Below are 15,011 nucleotides of genomic sequence, written 5' to 3' on the forward strand. Positions count from 1 at the left end.
CTGGGGATCACTTCTCCAGTGAATATCCCAGTAACACGGGCCTCTGGGGATCACTTCTCCAGTGACTATCCCAGTAACACGGGCCTCTGGGGATCACTTCTCCAGTGAATATCCCGGTAACACGGGCCTCTGGGGATCACTTCTCCAGTGAATATCCCAGTAACACGGGCCTCTGGGGATCACTTCTCCAGTGAATATCCCAGTAACACAGGCGTCTGGGGATCACTTCTCCAGTGAATATCCCAGTAACACAGGCGTCTGGGGATCACTTATCCAGTGAATATCCCAGTAACACAGGCGTCTGGGGATCACTTCTCCAGTGAATATTCCAGTAACACAAGCGTCTGGGGATCACTTCTCCAGTGATTATCCCAGTGACACAAGCGTCTGGGGATCACTTCTCCAGTGATTATCCCAGTGACACAAGCGTCTGGGGATCACTTCTCCAGTGATTATCCCAGTAACACAAGCGTCTGGGGATCACTTCTCCAGTGATTATCCCAGTGACACAAGCGTCTGGGGATCACTTCTCCAGTGATTATCCCAGTAACACAAGCGTCTGGGGATCACTTCTCCAGTGATTATCCCAGTAACACAAGCGTCTGGGGATCACTTCTCCAGTGATTATCCCAGTGACACAAGCGTCTGGGGATCACTTCTCCAGTGATTATCCCAGTAACACAAGCGTCTGGGGATCACTTCTCCAGTGATTATCCCAGTAACACAAGCGTCTGGGGATCACTTCTCCAGTGATTATCCCAGTGACACAAGCGTCTGGGGATCACTTCTCCAGTGATTATCCCAGTAACACAAGCGTCTGGGGATCACTTCTCCAGTGATTATCCCAGTAACACAAGCGTCTGGGGATCACTTCTCCAGTGATTATCCCAGTGACACAAGCGTCTGGGGATCACTTCTCCAGTGATTATCCCAGTAACACAAGCGTCTGGGGATCACTTCTCCAGTGATTATCCCAGTAACACAAGCGTCTGGGGATCACTTCTCCAGTGATTATCCCAGTAACACAAGCGTCTGGGGATCACTTCTCCAGTGATTATCCCAGTAACACAAGCGTCTGGGGATCACTTCTCCAGTGATTATCCCAGTAACACGGAACAAAGTCCTCAGGCGATTACAATTATTTTTTTTTTTAGCAGCGTATTTCAGTGTACATCATTGCCACTGTGGCAAGCGTACAATGACTGGTGTCTTCATGGCTCGTTTAGGTAGACAACTTGTGTATAGCTATACCTTTGGTGAGTTTCGAGAGTTTTCCTACTCCCGGAGCCTGGTCTTGGACAGGCTCTTCTGGTGCTTGTCTGGTCAACTAGACTGTTGCTGCTGGCGGGCAGCCCGCTGGCCCACGTATTCATCACAGCCTGTGTCTGTCTCGTCTTGAAGTCATTAGTGTATCCTTGTGTGTTAAGTCCCTTCATGATCTCCATTAAAAGAGAGAGAGAGAGAGAGAGAGAGAGAGAGAGAGAGAGAGAGAGAGAGAGAGAGAGAGAGAGAGAGAGAAACAAGCACCAAAACAGGTGGTCATCTTCACAATATTACGACCACCCAGGACGACCTTCACTGCCAGGGGCTGAACCACTACCACAATTCCCTGCTCTCCGTGAGAAGGGGGAAAAAGAGGGCAAGTGAAAAAGGGGAGAGACGAGAAAGAGGGAAGATTGGAAGAGGTTTGGGCAGATAAACGGGAAATGGGTGATTAAGGAAAAGAATAACGGGGAACTGAGAATAATTGGAGGCTGGGGGTGAGGGTCGGCTGAAGATGAAGGGAAGAGGCAAAGGGTAGGGATGGATAGGGGGTAAGGGTGGTAGAGTTAGAGAAGGGGTTGCCAGGGGTGGTGGGAAGGGGTTAAAGGGGAGGGGTGGTAGGGATTTGTTTAGAGATAGAGAGGAGTAAGGGGGGCGAAAGTGGGTAGGGGGTTAAAGTAGGTAGGGGTTAAAGTATATAGGGGTAAAAGTGGGTAGGGGTAAAAGTGGGTAGGGGGTGAAAGATGAGCCCACTAAGAGCACACGGGTACCACTAGTGGACGGTACATGTAATAAGCATCATTAATGGGAAACTCCGCTCCTTAAACCTCCTAATAATGTCGCTTCATTGGCCCTAAAATATCCTCCCTTCACCCCTACCATTCAGCGCCCATTACGAGGTAATTATAGAGACAGATTATAGCGAGCAAGACGCACAGCCTTTATGGCAGTCTCTAACTTTTTTTTTTTTTTTTGATGAGCTGATTCCCCTCAGGAGGAGGGGAATCAGGCGGGAAATCAGAAGGGAAGGAATCAAACGGGAGATCGGAAGGGAATTAGGAGGGACATGAGGAAAGGAATCAGGAGGGATATCAGGAGGAGGGTAATCAGGAAGAAGGGAAATCGGGAGGAAGGGACTCAGGAGGAAGGGAATCAGAAGAAGGGGAATCAGGAGGAGGGAGATCGGGAGGAGGGAAATCAAAGGGAGAATGATCAGATGAAGGAAGGGAAGGGAGGGGGGAAAAGAAAAAGGAGAGGAGTAGGGGACAGATAATAGGCATGGAGGGGAAAAGAGGATAGAGGAATATTAGACCTTTTAAAGCACCGAAGACGCTGGAAGATGGAAGAGGAAAATACTACGTGCGGCCAGCACTAACATCCTGGTTGATCAGGCCCTGATCCACCGGGAGGCCTTGTCGAGGACCGGGCCTCAGGAGCGTTGACCCCAGGAATACCCTTCAGGTAGACCCCAGGTAGGTAGGTAGACCACAACATGTGAAATATCCCGAGGAAGAGGATGAAGGAAAGGTAGGGTCATGGGGTTAGTTGCTAGGAAGAAATGGGGGGTTTTGGGAAGGAGGGAGGAGAGGAAGAAGCGAGAATAGGAGTGTGAGGAGGGAGGGGTGTGATGAAGAGGAAGAAGTTCAGTAGGGGTGTGAGGAAGAGAGGGGTGTGTGAAATCCTCCCTGGTGAAGAGAGGGGTAGGAACCCATCACTAGGGAGGAGGGGGGTATGACCCTTCCCCACCTCCCTCGACACACTCCACAACACCACACTGAATGATCAATTAAAACTAAGTGGCAGTTGAAACACCCTTGGTGTGGCCCCTCTCTAACGAGTAGTATATGGGAGGTGCGGCAGGGGAAGTGGATGAAGAGGTAGGGGGACACGGAGGATGTAGGGGGGAAGGAGGGATGAGAAGGGGAAAAAAAACCAGTGACAGTAAAGGAAGGAGGGAATGAAATGGTGGCTGGGGAGAAGGGTCGACGTAGGGATGAGGGGAGGACCTGGGTGGGGGGTAGATGTGCAGCTGAAAAAGGTGAGGGAGGAGGAATGGTGGAGGAAGTTCAGTGTGTAAGGTAGTGGGGCAGGGAGAGGTGGAAGAGGAAAGGAAGGAAGGGATCATCAGGGAAGCTAAGAGGTTCTGGGGAGCTCCGTCCCTACCACTCCTGTGTGTGTGTGTGTGTGTGTGTGTGTGTGTGTGTGTGTGTGTTGGCACTATGTCCCTTGAGTGTGCTGAGACAGGCATCAACGGGATCTCCTCCCCCCCACACACCCAGCCTCCAACAACGGGTGGGGAAGAGCAAGAAAGGGGAAGGGTGGAAAATAGATGGGAGATGGTGGAGGCTCTGGAGAAGGGTACAGTAAGAGTGTAGTTGTTGCTTGCTGCCCGTCTTGTGGTGTAGAAGTTCACTTCTCGCTGTCCTTGGAATGAAGCCAATATTGTCAAAGTACCACACTTGGCTCCACTCCGAGGACAGCGAAAAGTGAGCTTCTACACAACAAGACGGGCAGCCAGCAGCAACTATACTCTGTAACCATCTCCAGAACATCACTTCATCTGAGATCATTTATTCCCAGGATGACTCGTGTCTGGAACATGTTCGTACAGCATAATAATATCAACGAAATAAAGTCAGTTGATCAAATGAAATTATTGGCCCACAGATGGCTCCAACTTCATCCTGTTTCCTACTTGTATGTTTCATAACAAAAAATAGACTTAAATGAGCTGATGTAGGCAACATCGCTTAGCTTGTAAATAAAGTTAGGAATCTTTGCCCTAACCTTGTTAAACCCTGTGAAAAAAATGAAAGATTGGTAGAATTGGCAGTTATATGGGAGATAGTAGGGAAGGAGAGAGGTGAGGTGCATGACTGAATATAGAAAGGTTGTTAGGGAACTTGATAATTTCCTGAAGTTAGTTTCCTGATCAGCCGGGCTGTGGTGCATGCGGGCGGCCAGCACTAACAGCCTAATGGATCAGGTCAGCTTAGTCTGGGACCGGGCCGCCGGGGCGGCGACCCCCGGAACACAGCAACGTCATGGAATCCTGGTACAGAGGACATCACCCACAACGTACTTGCTAACTCTTGACCCAACTCTTGGGCATGACTTACTTTCACTGGGGAATTCCGACCACCATTGACAATGCCTTCGTCTGCTACATCTTATCTGACTCCAGTATATAAGCACCAACCTTCCTGCCTGTGCTTCACATTCTTCAAGTCTATGGTGCCCATCACCTGCTCCTAGGGTGAGCCATGTATTGTACTGATAAAGTCACTGGATGGCGAAACGTCTACAAAGTAAAGATACCCAGATGTGTGATGATAGTGCTTTTGGCCTGTAATTTTTGGCCAGAACGTGACTGTTTTCTTCGTGCAGAGGACCTATGTCTCCACTTTTTAAGGTGTCTTGGGTTTTCACTTGCAACTAAGTGCCACTAAAGATGTGAGTGCCAGGTGGCATAGATACCTGACTTCAGTTTGGGTGAGTTAAGAATGATTTTCTGGGGGCCACAAAGCTGGGTACATCACAACTTACAACCCATTCTGACCTAGCTCGAGGACTAGGTGCTAGAGAAGGAAGGATAAGGATGAGTGGGAGGTAAATGGGTGAGAGAGGGATGAAGAATGTATAAGGAAGGGGCGAAGGATAGGTAAGGGAAAAGTTAAACAGGTGAAGGATGGGTCACAGAGAGATGAAGGATCTGCGAGATAGAAGTGAAGGATGGTTGAGGGAAAGGGTAAGGCATGGATGAGTGAAAGAATGAGGGAGGAGTAAAGAACGGGTGAGTGAGGAGACCTGACATCCGGTGGAGGTGCGGCCAGAGTGTCAGGTGTCAGCACAAAGATGATTATGGCCGTCAGCACCACAATTGAAGTCTTAAGTGTTTGTACCAGGCATGCTACTCTTTATACGAGTATTTATGTTGGTATTTGTGCCAGGAACGCCACTGTTGTTACCGTTTGCAGCAGGCAGGCTACTGTTGTGGCAAGGAGTATGGCATTATCTGCACCAAACAAGCTTTTATTTGTATATAAGTGTGTTTTTAACAAACTATTTTGATAAAGTTCATTTCAGAATAATTAATACTCTCAAATTTATTTTCACAAACGCTTCAAGTGACATAAATAGTTTAAAATAAAGTATATGAACACACACACACACACACACACACACACACACACAAACACACACACACACATACACACACAGAGACTACAAACCTCACTCAAGGAAAAAGATCTTGGGGTGACAGCGCGCGCGCGGGATGTTAGGAAGTATTTCGCGCAGAGTAGTTTACACACACACACACATAAAGCACACACACACACACTATCAACTAGGTGAGTACAACTAGGTATACACACACACACACACACACACACACACACACACACACACACACACACACACACACACACACACACACACACACACACACACACACACACACACACATATATATATATATATATATATATATATATATAGGTAAAATTGATCAATTAGCAAGAGCTCGTTGAAAATTTTGTCCTTTCTAAAATTTTCTCCTATACATTTAAATATATATATATTTTAATTTATGTTACTGTAAAAAATAATAATTTTGTACCAAAAGAACCTTAGAAAACTTACCTAACCATATTATAACAAGCGCAATTTCATTTAGCGTAATCCAACTAAATATATTTTAGATAAGTTTACAATAATTTAATAATAAACAAACACAATGAAATATTTTTTTTTCGTTACGTTCAGAATGACTTTTGCGAAATTATTGCATACACAAATTTTCGCTTGCCATATTCGACAAGAAGAGCGTTGCTATTTAAACCAAAATCGCAAAGTTTATATATTCGGCACATTATTTATGTATATGTAATCGGTCATCAGTTCATCACACGAAATGTTCCTGAAAAAAGTTCCACCATCAATACTGTGTTTAGCGCTACACTTCACCAGAGTGAGGAAGAGAGGGGAGGAGTGAGGAAGAGAGGGGAGGAGTGAGGAAGAGAGGGGAGGAGCGAGGAAGAGAAGGGAGGAGTGAGGAAGAGAATGGAGGAGTGAGGAAGAGAATGGAGGAGTGAGGAAGAGAGGGGAGGAGTGAGGAAGAGAGGGGAGGAGCGAGGAAGAGAAGGGAGGAGTGAGGAAGAGAATGGAGGAGTGAGGAAGAGAATGGAGGAGTGAGGAAGAGAATGGAGGAGTGAGGAAGAGAGGGGAGGAGTGAGGAAGAGAAGGGAGGAGTGAGGAAGAGAGGGGAGGAGTGAGGAAGAGAAGGGAGGAGCGAGTAAGAGAAGGGAGGAGTGAGGAAGAGAAGGGAGGAGTGAGGAAGAGAAGGGAGGAGTGAGGAAGAGAAGGGAGGAGTGAGGAAGAGAAGGGAGAAGTGAGGAAGAGAGGGGAGGAGTGAGGAAGAGAGGGGAGGAGTAAGGAAGAGAGGGGAGGAGTAAGGAAGAGAAGGGAGGAGTGAGGAAGAGAGGGGAGGAGTGAGGAAGAGAGGGGAGGAGTGAGGAAGAGACGGGAGGAGTGAGGAAGAGAGGGGAGGAGTGAGGAACAGAGGGGAGGAGTGAGTTAGAGAGGGGAGGAGTGAGGAAGAGAAGGGAGGAGTGAGGAAGAGAAGGGAGGAGTGAGGAAGAGAGGGGAGGAGTGAGGAAGAGAGGGGAGGAGTGAGGAAGAGAGGGGAGGAGTGAGGAAGAGAAGGGAGGAGTGAGGAAGAGAAGGGAGGAGTGAGGAACAGAGGGGAGGAGTGAGGAACAGAGGGGAGGAGTGAGGAACAGAGGGGAGGAGTGAGGAAGAGAGGGGAGGAGTGAGGAAGAGAGGGGAGGAGTGAGGAAGAGAAGGGAGGAGTGAGGAAGAGAGGGGAGGAGTGAGGAAGAGAGGGGAGGAGTGAGGAAGAGAGGGGAGGAGTGAGGAAGAGAAGGGAGGAGTGAGGAAGAGAAGGGAGGAGTGAGGAAGAGAAGGGAGGAGTGAGGAAGAGAAGGGATGAGTGAGGAAGAGAAGGGAGGAGTGAGGAAGAGAGGGGATGAGCGAGGAAGAGAAGGGAGGAGTGACGAAGAGAAGGGAGGAGTGACGAAGAGAAGGGAGGAGTGAGGAAGAGAAGGGAGGAGTGAGGAAGAGAGGGGAGGAGTGAGGAAGAGAAGGGAGGAGTGAGGAAGAGAGGGGAGGAGTGAGGCAGAGAAGGGAGGAGTGAGGAAGAGAGGAGAGCAGTGAGGAAGAGAAGGGAGGAGTGAGGAAGAGAGGGGAGGAGTGAGGAAGAGAGGGGAGGAGTGAGGAAGAGAGGGGAGGAGTGAGGAAGAGAAGGGAGGAGTGAGGAAGAGAGGGGAGGAGTGAGGAAGAGAGGGGAGGAGTGAGGAAGAGAGGGGAGGAGTGAGGAAGAGAGGGGAGGAGTGAGGAAGAGAGGGGAGGAGTGAGGAAGGGAGGGGAGGAGTGAGGAAGGGAGGGGAGGAGTGAGGAAGAGAAGGGAGGAGTGAGGAAGAGAGGGGAGGAGTGAGGAAGAGAAGGGAGGAGAGAGGAAGAGAAGGGAGGAGTGAGGAAGAGAGGGGAGGAGTAAGGCAGAGAGGTGAGGAGTAAGGAAGAGAAGGGAGGAGTAAGGAAGAGAAGGGAGGAGTAAGGAAGAGAGTGGAGGAGTGAGGGAGAGAGGGAAGGAGTGAGGAAGAAAAGGGAGGAGTGTGGAAGAGAAGGGAGGAGCGAGGAAGAGAGGGGAGGAGTGAGGAAGAGAGGGGAGGAGTGAGGAAGGGAAGGGAGGAGTGAGGCAGAGAGGAGAGGAGTGAAGAAGAGAGAGGAGGAGTAATGGATAGAGGGGAGGAGTAATGAAGAGAGGGGAGGAGTGAGGAAAAGAAGGGAGGAGTGAGGGAGGGGAGGAGTGAGGAAGAGAGGGGAGGAGTGAGGAAGAGAGGGGAGGAGTGAGGAAGGGAGGGGAGGAGTGAGGAAGAGAGGGGAGGAGTGAGGAAGGGAGGGGAGGAGTGAGGAAGAGAGGGGAGGAGTGAGGAAGGGAAGGGAGGAGTGAGGAAGAGAGGGGAGGAGTGAGGAAGGGAAGGGAGGAGTGAGGAAGAGAGGGGAGGAGCGAGGCAGAGGGGGAGGTTTCAGGAAGAGAGGGGAGGAGTCAGGAAGGGAAGGGAGGGGAGGAGTCAGGAAGGGAAGGGAGGGGAGGAGTCAGGAAGGGAAGGGAGGGGAGGATGTGTTCAGTCTGTCAGTCTACAGAGTGATGGACTGCACACATCGATTCCAGGCTAAGGGACTGATTACCTCAAACTCCTCATCTCCATACCCCTTTCTGCTTTATATTGGACTGATGAAGCCACTGTGTGGCGAAACGTTTCCTTAATGAAGATTCCCGTATGTTGCATAAGTGTCTCAATCTTCAACTTGTCGATTTTCAAAACTATTTATCAAAACCATTTATCACACGAGTCGGTAAGTTTATTCAGGTACAGATACACATAATTAATTACATAAATTATCATATATAGCAGCATACTATGTGTAGATTACCTAAGGGTATCAAAAAATAATAATATATTACTGGGGGTCCTTGTAATATATTATTACTTAAACATTAAAATATAAACAGTTAGGTGACTAAACTGTGTGAAAGGTGAATGTACTTGGACGAGGGTAGGGAGGAAAGCAGAAATAATGGAAGGAAGGGGAAGGAAAGAGAGAGAGTGCGGTAAAGGAAGGGAGACGAAGATGAGAAGGAAGAGAGAAAGAGAACGAAATAGTGGATTCATCAGTCCTGTCTTCATGCTGTACACTGATAGGCAGCTCTTGTCCCTCACTGTGTTTCCCTGTCCATCACGCAGGATGGTGCTGACACAAGGTGCTGAAATATGTCAGCATGAGCTGGGAGACTTCAGTAGTGTCAGCCTGAGCTGGGAGACTTCAGTAGCGTCAGCCTGAGCTGGGAGACTTCAGTAGTATCAGCCTGAGCTGGAACACTTCACTACTGTCAACATGAGCTGGGAGATTTCAGTAGTGTCAGCCTGAGCTGGGAGATTTCAGTAGTGTCAGCCTGAGCTGGGAGATTTCAGTAGTGTCAGCCTGAGCTGGGAGACTTCAGTAGTGTCAGCCTGAGCTGGGAGACTTCAGTAGTGTCAGCCTGAGCTGGGAGACTTCAGTAGTGTCAGCCTGAGCTGGGAGACTTCAGTAGTGTCAGTCTGACCTGGGAGACTTCACCAGTGTCAGCATGAGCTGGGAGACTTCAGTAGTGCCAGCCCGAGCTGCGAGACTTCACTAGTGTCGGCTTGAGTTGGGAGACTTCACTAGTGTCAGCCTGAGTTGGGAGACTTCACTAGTGTCAGTCTGAGCTGGGAGACTTCACTAGTCAGCCTGAGCTGGGAGACTTCAGTAGTGACAGCCTGAGCTGGGAGACTTCAGTAGTATCAGCCTGAGCTGGGAGACTTTACCAGCGTCAGCCTGAGCTGGGAGACTTCAGTAGTGTCAGCCTGAGCTGGAACACTTCACTACTGTCAACATGAGCTGGGAGATTTCAGTAGTGTCAGCCTGAGCTGGGAGACTTTACCAGCGTCAGCCTGAGCTGGGAGATTTCAGTAGTGTCAGCCTGAGCTGGGAGACTTCAGTAGTGTCAGCATGAGCTGGGAGACTTCAGTAGTGTCAGCTTGAGCTGGGAGACTTCAGTAGTGTCAGCCTGAGCTGGGAGATTTCAGTAGTGTCAGCCTGAGCTGGGAGATTTCAGTAGTGTCAGCCTGAGCTGGGAGACTTCAGTAGTGTCAGCATGAGCTGGGAGACTTCAGTAGTGTCAGCCTGAGCTGGGAGACTTCAGTAGTGTCAGGCTGAGCTGGGAGACTTCAGTAGTGTCAGCCTGAGCTGGGAGACGTCAGTAAGCCAATAAGGACGAATATGAAGATTAGGAGGTTAGTGGGAGAGGTTAAAAGGGAGGGGGAGCACGAGAAAGAGAGAAAGAAAAATAAAGAGAGAGGAGAATACAAGTGAGTATGATGTTGATAAAAATAAAAGAGAAATACTGTAATAAATGTGTGGAAAGGAGACACAAGAAAATAAATAAATACGAGTAATAAGGCAAATCTGATAGACACGCAGAGTAGAAGGAAGAACACTCGTGGAGGGTGAAGCGACCTTGTAAACTGGCAAGCACGCACACACACACACACACACACACACACACTGTACATTAAAAGCAAACTACAGAAGGTGGAAACTGATAAAGTTTTACAAAAACAAAGAAGGGGCTGAATATATAAAGACTACATCCCTTTGACTGTGCACCCGGTGAGTGAACACACCCCATGAGTGAACACACCCCATGAGTGAACACCCAATGAGTGAACACACCGCGGGGGAAAAATACACACACACACAGTTCCAGGTTGTAGAGCCGAGAGACAGGAATACGGGAACATGAACGGGAATTATGAGTTGTCCTCACCAGGAGTGAAGGGTGACCTGAGAGTGGGTCGCACCCCCCCAGTGTTGGATGAGGAGGATGAGGCTCGACCAGCTTCCTCATCGTGGGTGTCTAGGGCCGGGTTGGGGCAGCGGGGAGACGGTGAGCAGGGGTATCTGCCCCCCAACATGGAGGTACCTAGAGTGAGGAAGGGAGGAAGGAGGACCCGCGAACGGTGAAAAGCTATCAGTAAAGGCGGTGGTGGTGGTGATAGTGGTGGCGATGATGGTGGTGGTGACAGTGATAGTGGTGGTGATGGGAGTGGTAGTGGTGGTGGTGATGACAGTGAGTGGTAGTGCTAGTGGTGGTGGTGGCTGTGATAGTGGGGGAGGCCACTGTGTCTTCACACACACACACACACACACACACACACACACACACACACACACACACACACACACACACACGATACATCTCACCTCAGTATACATTCAAGACACATACATGTATATTCAGTGCACGTACATTCATGATGAATAGTCATATTCTTCACTCATGATACAGCATCTAATACACATCCATTACACACACTCATCCACTACATACCCACTATACACTCACTACACACACACTCATCCACTACAGTACACACTCGTCAACCACACATCCACCACACATTCATCTACCACATACTCATCCATCACACATCCACTAAACACACTCATCCACTACAGTACACACTCGTCAACCACACATCCACTACACACTCATCCACCACACCCTCATCCATCACTCACATCCACCACTCATCCACTATACATCCACTACACACTCATCCACTACACATCCACTAGACACACTCATCCACCATACACACATCCACCACACCACTACACACTCATCCACAATACAATATTATTAAACATGTTATAAACGTGTAATAATTCACCACAACAAACATAAATCAAGTGAAAAATTAATGACCACGTAATTAACTTAAAAGCTAATTATCTAATAATTAGCTAATCATCTAATAATTAGCCAATTAATTAATAATTAGATCATTATCTAATAATTAGTTAATTCTAGCACCGTGAACCTCAGCTAACCTCTCTAACTCGCAACTCATTGAATTAGACGTAATACCGGAAAGCGACGCGATCCGTCCTGGACCACAGTCATTAAAGACACGTAAGACAGACCTAGTCTTTATTTTAAGATGTTTCAGTCAGAATTGAGGTTTATCAAGTCTTCATCAAGCTCAAATTAGGGAGAAACATCGTTTTATATAAAGGCTTACTATTCGCGAAGTGTGGTTTTATACACGCTTGTTGGCTTCTTACCCCAGTTATATATATATATATATATATATATATATATATATATATATATATATATATATATATATATATATATATATATATATATATATATATATATATATATACATATATATATACATATATATATACATATATATATATATATATATATATATATATATATATATATATATATATATATATATATATATATATATATATATATATACATATACATATACTTGCATGCAGAAGAACCAATGTGAAAAAAAATAAAACATCAACAGGAAGGCATACAAGGGAAAGACTACACTTCACAGTCACGTTACAACACCCGAGTGAAAAACTTGCATCAAGCAAGTTCATGGTCTACAGGAATATAATAGAATCATGTTTCATAAAAAGCAGTTTTGAAAATAATATGAATATTTTTTTTGGTTTATATCCACTACACATCCACTAGACACACTCATCCACCATACACACATCCACCACACCACTACACACTCATCCACAATACAATATTATTAAACATGTTATAAACGTGTAATAATTCACCACAACAAACATAAGAATTTAATGATACATTAGTCCAGTAAAAAATCGCAATACTTGGGTAGAGTATCAGTTGTGTTTCACAGAGCCAGGTGTTGTGACGCGACTCTGAGGTGTAGTCTTGTCCCTTATATGCCTTCCTATTGATGTTTTATTTTTATACTTCCTTATTAATAAAGTGAGAAGTCACGAAATCGCTTGGAATTTCACTATATTTTTTCACAGTATTTGTTTTGCAAATTGTGATATCACCTGTTTACTGTGATCTTACTGCATATATATATATATTTTACTGGCAGTCCAGGAGGGACAGAAACGTCGTTTACTTTCTCTTCAAATATGTGTGTTGTGAATTTTTGCAGCCACAGTATTATTATTGTTGTTGGTCATTAGGAGAGGTACTGAAGGCACTCGGTATCTGCCTTGGTCATTAATAAGACATAACTTTCTCACATTATTCTCTACTAGGTAAGGTTTTTTAAATGGTATTTCTTACTGTTTCATCAAATCAAAAAGGCGAGTGTGATGAGGGGGAGGAGGGTGAAGGGGAGGGGGAGGGATTTAGGGGACAGATGGGAGGTGGGATTAAGGAGACAGGTGAGCTTATGGGGAAGGGATGAGTGGAGGGTGCTGGAAGAGAAGGGGTATAAGGTGAGAGGGGGGAGGAAAGGGATGAAGTTAACGGGAATGGCAGTGCAGAGGAAAACGTGAGAGGTAAGGGTAAAGATGTGTGAGGGGAAGAGTCAAAGGGGGTGAGATGAGTGGTAAGGAGCTAATGGGATGGAATGAGAAGTGAGAGGGTAGGAAGAGGTGGAAGGGAAACGGAGTAAGAGGTGAGATGGACGGAGGAAGCTTTAAGAGGCACGTAAGTTCCTCCATCGTCTTATAACATGTTCACTTTTCCACTATGATCTACTTTCTCCATAATTACCATCGCATTTCCTTTGTCTGTTTCGTAAGGTGAGGTCTAGGATCTTTCCTTAATTCATGGTATAACTTAACAAATCTTTGAGGACAGTTGTGTTGCAGAGGTCTGAGCACAGCTCAGACTTAGACTTCACCTTACGAAATAGACAAAGCAAGTGAGATAGTAATTATGGACAAGGTAGATTATAGTGGAAAAATGAACATGTTATTAGAAGACAGGGGAACTTACGTGCCCTTTAAGAAACTCACTGGCGGATACAGAAAAGCTCCTGACAGTGACCACCGCCAAGAGGAGTGATTTACTACACAGAGGCAGACCCTGGTTGACACGCCAGAGGTGAAACGTATTCCAGAAGCAAAGACTTAGACTTTCGAACACAGCACGAGGGGAACACCAGAGAACATAGCACGAGGGGAACACCAGAGACTACAGCACGAGGGGAACACGAGAGAACACAGCACGAGGGAAGGTGGGTAACTAGAGAAGCAGAACAAAGAATGAATATGCATGGTGTACGAGAGATGCAGAAAAATAATACAAAAACGACACTGTAGCGAAGACCAAAATGGAATAAACTAATTCACAAGCATATAACAGGAAAGAGGGCAGCAAGGACACCAAGCAGTGTGATTCAAGAAGCAACGTGGAGAACTGAGACACGCTAGAGGAGAGGCGTGAGTACAGAACTGAACGCAAGGTTCAAGGACGTCTTCACTGAGAACTCCCACAACATAACAGGAAAAATGTTAACGTCAATCAACAGAGACTGGAGGAAATTAAAATGCTAACGATTGATGTGATCAAATCAACAGATCACCCTGGGACTTCAGGGAGTAGCATTAGAACTGTCTGAAGCTAAGGAAAAAAATCAACTGAAATGTGTTCAAGTACAAAACAGCTGGAACGATGCAAATATGATATGTATATATATATATATATATATATATATATATATATATATATATATATATATATATATATATATATATATATATATATATATATATATATATATATAAACACTAGGGAACACTCGACAAACATAATGGATAAGGTACAAGAAAACAAAAGAATGAGTGTGGAGAAACATAACAACACTCAGAGAGGAAGGAGACCATCAACAATGAAAAGTAGACTGAATTTTATAGACTTCAGGCTCGTTATATACAGTGCCACACTAAAGGGTCATTATATAGTGCTACACTGGAGAATTATATACAATGTCACACTGGAGGGTCATTATATACAGTGCCACAGTGGACAATCATTATATACAGTGCCATACTGGATCATTATATACAGTGCCACACTGGAGAGTCGCATACAGTGCCACACTGGAGGATCATATATACAGTGCCACACTAGAGGCTCATTATACACAGTGCCCCACTGGAAGATCATTATATACAGTGCCACACTAGAGAATCATCTACAACCAACAGGATCGAGCACTAATAACAGTGTTGAACGCGATACAGGAGCACCAGTAGAACAAAAGACAGAGGCAGATGATGCGAGTAAAGTCCCAGGGGTGGTAATGAGAGGTATCAGAGTGGGGTCCCAGGGGTGGTAA

The 15,011-nt window shown here is 46.3% G+C and overlaps 1 protein-coding gene across 12 annotated transcripts in view; it reads right to left on the minus strand.

Moving 5' to 3' along the window:
* LOC128692607 (transducin-like enhancer protein 4) overlaps window positions 1-15,011 on the minus strand; it is a 222,011-nt gene that overhangs the window by 59,945 nt on the left and 147,055 nt on the right. For 3 of the 12 annotated variants that reach the window (XM_070089856.1, XM_070089857.1, XM_070089855.1), the window contains exon 3: window positions 10,676-10,831. The exons of the other annotated variants lie outside the window; for them this stretch is intronic. In XM_070089856.1, the coding sequence (XP_069945957.1) occupies window positions 10,676-10,756 (81 nt within the window). In that variant the 5' untranslated portion in view covers window positions 10,757-10,831. The remainder of the gene's footprint in view (window positions 1-10,675; window positions 10,832-15,011) is intronic. 12 annotated transcript variants of the gene reach the window in all.

This window comes from Cherax quadricarinatus, chromosome 30 (genome assembly GCF_038502225.1).
Source record: "Cherax quadricarinatus isolate ZL_2023a chromosome 30, ASM3850222v1, whole genome shotgun sequence".
In the NCBI taxonomy this organism is placed as follows: Eukaryota; Metazoa; Arthropoda; class Malacostraca; order Decapoda; family Parastacidae; genus Cherax; species Cherax quadricarinatus.